The sequence below is a fragment of the Papilio polytes genome, unplaced genomic scaffold (assembly GCF_000836215.1).
Source record: "Papilio polytes unplaced genomic scaffold, Ppol_1.0 DF822178.1, whole genome shotgun sequence".
NCBI lineage: Eukaryota > Metazoa > Arthropoda > Insecta > Lepidoptera > Papilionidae > Papilio > Papilio polytes.
The window spans coordinates 2,560,582-2,567,774 of record NW_013527026.1 but is presented as its reverse complement, the minus strand read 5'-3'; the positions used below and the strand labels follow the sequence as shown (position 1 = coordinate 2,567,774).

The 7,193-nt window shown below is 31.9% G+C and overlaps 1 protein-coding gene across 1 annotated transcript in view; it reads right to left on the bottom strand.

The window, feature by feature from the left end:
- Nucleotides 1–3,436: 3,436 nt before the first annotated feature.
- The window catches only part of LOC106106410 (protein no-on-transient A-like), a 7,248-nt gene continuing 3,491 nt past the window's right edge, over nucleotides 3,437–7,193 (bottom strand). The window contains exons 9-10 of the mRNA XM_013286988.1: nucleotides 6,673–6,748; nucleotides 3,437–3,870 (exon numbers count right to left, since the gene is read on the bottom strand). Coding sequence (XP_013142442.1) covers nucleotides 3,745–3,870; nucleotides 6,673–6,748 — 202 coding nt within the window. The 3' untranslated portion in view covers nucleotides 3,437–3,744. The remainder of the gene's footprint in view (nucleotides 3,871–6,672; nucleotides 6,749–7,193) is intronic.

Genomic DNA, 7,193 nt, shown 5'->3' with positions numbered 1-7,193 from the left:
CCAGAGGATCTATAGATGCTTATCTGGCCTTTGAGAAAATTTGAAGGCTCGCTTCTTGAAGGACCATAAATCGTACTGGTTTGGAAATACCTCCGAATAAACAAAAATGGAAGAAAGTTCAAATAACTTAGTTTTCTTTGTCGTTGCGTTGGGTGAGACTTCAAATTTGCTATTTAGAGTTGACAAAAACCTAAAAAGGAGCCGGAAAGGCTCTACTAAAATAAAGGTAGAAAACAAGACATTGTATCATTTTTTTTCCCGGATGACTACTTTTGACATTATAAATATAGAAAGAAATCCCTAGCATTGTATCGTTCAAATATCCAGCAAATATTAGATTCTCAATTTAAAACATTTGGCAAACCATCATGAATATATTCATCACCTTTTATCTACGCAGGGTTGACATTATTCCCTGTCTCTTCCATACATCATCGGTCAAATCGTAATTTCTCTATTTACGCATATCCTCTATCACGCACTCAGTTCAAAGGTAGAAGAAAACGTAAGTTAAAAAAAATATTCGAAATGCAATCAGTTTCGGCCAGTCAAACATGTAAACAAGATTTATACTTCCAGTAGAAATTGAAAAGTACTTACCTGATGTTACTTTTAATTTAGACTTTTTGGTCTACAATAATTAAGAAACCCTAGAACTTGAACCTATATAAAAGGGTGCAGAAGTGTATTATGATAGTACACTGTCTCTCGAAGTGCAGTGGAAATGGAAGTTTTTAAATAAGTTCATAATATAATACTACTTCAATAAAATACTGCTCGAAGTTTTGGGGGTCGCTAAATAAAATGAGCAGGAAAAGTGTTTTGTCTGATGAATTTAGCAATGTGAAGTCATTTTTCCTAAGGTACGTGGTAGACCAAAAAGTTAGATAAAAATTGATCTATTTCTAATGTACCTAGAAAAACAAAATCTATAAAAAAATGATGCATGGGATACTAGAAAATGATGAAATAGATGAATAAGGAAAGATCTACAGACAAAAGGTAGATCTAAGATTTAGATTGAAAACTTAACCAACTCTCTGATGTAATGACACTGAAGAAGAAAATATTATTATTAATTTTTGCCGACACAAGTGGTGAATGTGATACTGCATTTTTAAAGATGTCTTACGTCACTGAGAGGACAGATAGTGCATGAAGTGCAACGATAAAAGTGTATGTCATCGGATTACCACTTACTAACACTCCGTGATAAATTGAGTTAAAAAAATAACACTATCTCCCAATTGTAAGTTGGGTAATGGTATTAGTATGGCTTGTAAAAGTTAGAAAGGTTTATTCCATAGCTCTGTTATAGTGTAGTACAGATTATTGGTTTCGTCTAGATGTGACTACAACCATCGACGTCACATAGTCTCTACACAAAGGCCGCTGTACATGAAATATCGCCTTAGTAAATTCAACAAAACATTAAATACGGTTTACTTAATAAAACAGTTTTAATCGACCATCTTTGTGGCAAACATGAGATTATCGCTGTGATCGTGCGTAACGATCTTTTTTTTCGTTGCAATTATAAAAATACCTTTGTCAAAATGTAAATCATTTGATTCGACCTGAATTTTTCGTCGTCCTAATTATTTTGACCGGTATAAAAGTTAAGGCGCACTGCCGCCCCATTGTGGGCACGATGGGAATGCCCACGATCTTTTTTGGCCCCTGGAGGGCTTGTTTCCTAACATTGCTTAGTGATCTAAACTGACGAGTTCAATATTGTTAAAATCATAGTATTAAAAATTAGTTCAATACATTAAATACTGTTAACGTAATTTTAATGAAAAAGTGAAGAACTCATTAAGTTAATTAAAGCTGGATGGTGTAGGTATGGTGTATAAATGAATCGAAGTATTTGAGCTTAGATCTAAAACATTTATTAATGAAATTTCTTCAAATATTACAATACACACGTTGCTAATTTCCATCGATTTCATAATCTACGCAGTGAACCGATTCAAAACTTGTAAACTAATTACAGAGAAACTCTGACGGGCGTTTAGTGGTAAGAAATTCACAAGTTCTGAAATGGCATTTCGGTGTTTGGCAAAACGTATTTAATACAGAGTAGCTTTGCTCCCGGACTTTGACATCATAACGACGTAGCAAATATTGCAAATAATATAATAGCATCAAAAACACTTATTTAAATGTCACATACTGCTCACACTTGGGATTTTATTAAAAGAATAACTTAAAATTCTTAGACTATTCGTTATTAGAAACATTTGTTACGTCTCTATGTATGAGAAATCAGTTCTGTGTTGCTGATTCGTTGATATCTGCATTTCTAACTTCCTCATAACATTACAAAATATAGTAATGTTGCACACAACATGCAAAACGGGAATAAATAAAAATAATTTCACTTCATATCCTAAGTTATTTATGAGAATACTAAAAAATAATTCTATTTAGTTTTTAATTAATAAAGTGGAAACAAACAACAGGTGACTGCAGGTAATTGCGCTAAATGCGAGACCAAACAAAATAATCATTAAATCGTGTTTCAAAAAATTTACTGTATCAAAAAATCTTGTTTCAACAAGAAAGCACCTTTAACCTAAGACTATTTTTATGCTGAACCCTATTTCGCTGTAATAAATACTTCGCTTTCTTGTCATACATCTTATGATGGCGTAGAAAATATAATTACTTTTTCATACAGGAAAAATAGGTAATATTGCGTGCAGTTATTGTTTATATTTTAATTTAGAATACACGATAAGCTATTCTGCATGAGAGAACCTAGTCTTTTATTTAACAATAAAAACTGAAAATAATGCTAAAAAATAAAATATAAAATCTATATTTATTTAGAACAAGGAAGATGATAATTGTACAGATTTAATTAAAAAGAGAAGTAAGATCTCGAGATTTTTATTGTAATGAATTTTTGGAACTACACCTTACTTGTCTACCTTGTTGAATTACTACTATATAAACTTGTACGAGAATTACAATTTCCTAATGCAATTTTAAGAGAGAACCATATATCTTCAATTACCATAATTATCTTGTCCATTTTCCACGTTTTAATAGGTTGGGCACAAGCGATTTTAATATTTTCTTTTATGTTTTAAAAATATGTTATGTAAATAAATGTTTTTATAACTATCAAATTAACTTAAAATTTATCATACTGCAAATAATAATTAAGTTCATAATATTAGATGTTTTCTTATGTTTTAGAATAATTAAACTAAATACCACCAAAGTGCATTACAACATTAATAATTTAATATTTTCCTGTGTTTGCGGTAGACATAAAAGCCACAAGATGCTGGGCGTTGTTTTCCCTCAAGCCCAACTTTCAGGGTAGGGGTTAGGTTTGACTGAGAACTGAAGTTTATCCTATACTGAATTAGGTTATACAAAACCATTTTCAGCAATAAATCATTAAACATTCAAAATTTGATATATATTTTTATACTTTATCCTCCTGAGTCAGTTGGGCAAATATAAAAGTAAAATCTGATATGCAAATTGTAAGCCCTTTCGACTTGCCTTGCATGTGTGCACTTGATTCGGTAATTACCTACCACAAATTTAAAATCTAAATATGCTATAGCCGATACTAGTTTACAGAAGAGAATTTCTGTTGCCGCTGGTCTTATAAAATAATATATAAACTCTTAATCGCGACTAACCCAATGGTTAAGAAACGGGTTTTGATGCTGCTAATGCAGTCAAATGTGACGTGTTTTGTGACGTCACGTGAGGGGGTAGTTAGAACCGACGGCGTTTGTTAGGGTAATCGTCCATATGGCGGGGCCCCTCCCAACCGCGCGTCTGCGGCGGCATGTCGTCATAGCCCCCGCGCGGCATGTCGTACTGCTCTCTGAAGCCTCCTTCCTAAAGTGGGCAATCATAAATGTGGCCAATATTTCTTTTTGTAACCAAAAATATCATTCTTACGACTAAAAGTGATACAATGACGAACATTAGAAGGTATATTACAACTTGGGACTATCTGAGACGGTAAATCTATTTTACACTTATTGACGTCCCTTAGAGAATGCCACTATGATAACAATTTATTCTAATTTTTGTTGAATAGTTGAAATCAAACCTGTAAAAAATAGATAAGAAGAAAAAGAAGAACTGCATCAGAGGAAATACAATTCTCTTTTCTACTCACACTCCAATATTAACCCTTTGCACCCCGCTGCCGCCGTAGCGGCGACATGGTTAATTTACTGCTCAGACGCCCTTAACTTAGTTAGCTAAGCATAATAGTCTGTGCTTAACTTATAGTGTTTATGATACATTTATTATACTTACAGTGTAATAAGAGTAAAAAGTACTGTATCTAAGTTACAAGTTAATCGTTACATTCATAACGTTATAACCCTCGCACTTGTGCCGGTAAACCGCGAATACATATGGGCAATTGTTTCGAAAGACGTTATTATCACACTAAGAAATTTGAAGTCCTAAGATTTATGTTTTTATTTTACAGTATAGGTTTTGTTTATAAAATAGCTAATAAATGAAAATAAAAATGATAGGTATGTACTTGGATCTAATATAGTGCTGTTGCTAGTAGCCTCTATGCATTACTAGGCTGGAGTGCAAAGGGTTAATATCTTGTTTGACCACTTTATATAACATGTGAAACTGGTACAACGTCGTATTCTTTTTACTTGCACTAAACTACTCCATACAACATCGTATAAATTTCAATTGGTCGACAAATTAAAAATAAAATAATTCCGTTAGTTATAGACATAGATACTTGCTTATGTATAGGTTTATATATCCAGTCAGGGTAAAAATCTGTACTGAACTTCAGAGGCATACAATAAGACTATTTGAAGATATGAAAAAATTAATGAGGTAATTTGTAGGTCCGTAAAATGTGTGCACCACAACGGTCATCCTTTCAATCCCCTCCATTCTATAAGATTATAGCCCACGAGTTGAATCAACTCCATTTATGCAGAAAATAAGTATATCACATATACGTTTTACGTTCGCATTAAATGAGGCCGAAATGAGAACCTTTACATATAACAGAGACACTAGTATTTTCACGGACGAAAACAGTAGTTCGTGCAAATAATCATTGCAAAATATTTTTACCAACGTCTTACAATATAATACGTGTTTGTAGTACTCAGTTGAGCACGATTCGAAGGTTAATGAAAAAATGTGCATTTCCTTCATAATCTCCAGTGATTACGTAATTTAAAAGCAATAAAGCATAGTCTCAGATAGCCCTTTTAGTTACAAACCTTTGTACCACCACACACTACATTTCAAATACAAGCGCCACGCAGAATTAGAAAAGTCTCCTATAATATTTTTCTACTAGTCATTTTAATCACTGATTTATAAAATCAGGTAATAGTTTAACGTATATTATGGCTAAGAAAAATTAAGTCTTTATATGTGAATACAAGTTTACCAAAAAATGTAACATGTCCAGCATGCCAATGTTATTACGAAGAAATTCATGGTGCATAAAAAAGTTAAAAATCAGTAAGTTGGACTGTTTCAGCCATGTACTACTTAAATAGTAGAAATTAAGTACTAAAAAATATAAGGGCAAGACATAATTGGCCAACAAATAAAAAATGTGTCATTGTAAAAACTGCGTTAAAACAAGCATTAAAGACATCAAAGATTGAGATTCCGTTAGTAATCTGTACCAGAGGATAACCATTTTACCAGTTTACTATGATGTATGGACATTAACCACTAAATATCATAAATTGTAATCAGGTCATAGTTTATGAAACCAAAGCAGGTATTTTATTTATAAAATAAAAATCTTCATTAACACAGTAATCAATAACAGTTTTCAAATATGTGCCAAAATAACTAAGATTATGTAAGAATGATAAATCGGCTTTATTCATACACACAAAATCTCTGTTAATCTTACTAATACTATAAATGTGAAAGTTTAGATGGATGGATGAATGTTTGTTAAGAGTTTGTAGACCAAATGGCTGAACGGATTACGATGAAATTTGATGTAGATGTAGTGTTAGTCTGGAAGAAAACTTTTGTTGTGTTCAATTCCACACGGACGGAGTCGCGGGCGAAAGCTAGTTTGTTTATAAAATAATATTCATGGTAAGCTAATTATCCTGCAGGTATTCTATATTGTCTAAAGAAATATTTTGAAACACAGCACTTCAAATATAATTTCTGAAATCTATGCTATATTTATATATAGGAGATTGATGTATGAAGTAACTGACGGCAACATAACTTGTTACCATCAATCGTTCAGAATCAGAGGAAATCACACACTGTCGCCAAATATTCTTAGAGTTTACAGTGGTTTTAGTACATATCATCAATATATTGACTTATTTTCGCAGTGGACACTTAATATTAAGAAATATCTTAATATGCCCTATTAATATATTAAATTTTCTCATTAAGTTTTCTTCGACCGTTATTTATTTCGCAAAAAGTTTGTTAAAGAGAATAATTAATTTTATCAGCAAGAATTGGTAAAATATTTCAATTCAATGGAATAAAGGTTATCACAGAGCCTTTGCATAGTAGAATTTGACATATTTCTTGTACATATAATTATATCTAAAAGTTTTCTCTATAGTAATTTAGATAAACTTCTAGTTGGAGTGTGCATATGTTGGTACATTTGTGTGAGCATGTAAAGCAAGCAATACGACTTACCATTGGCTGCTGCTGATCAAACATCCCCTGTTCTTGTCTATCCAACATTGAATTCAACCTTTGTGCCTGTGGACAAGGAAAAAAAATATAAATTATATTGCTCGCGACTTCGACCGAATGAAATTATAAAATATAGCCTATAAACTGACAATTTGATGATTAAAGAAATCTTAAAATCTACCTTGTAGTTCTTGAGTTATTTTAATACATGTAAAATTATAAATCTTTCCACTTTATAATTATAATATAGATATTGAATAAACTAACAGGTATAAAAAGGTGTTACTTAGAAATAGGGACAGATTAACAGTTTACTTTGATGTGAAGAAATTAAAAAATCCTAAAACCCCAGTTTAAAATTGAGTCTAGACACCATTACAAGTACACATCATACTATCATTATAAATGCGACAGTTTAGATGGATGAATGGATAGTTGTTTGTTAGACTTTGTTGCCTAAACGGCTGACGGGATTTCTTTGAGATTTGGTACAAATGTAGTAGATAGTCTAAAAGAATACA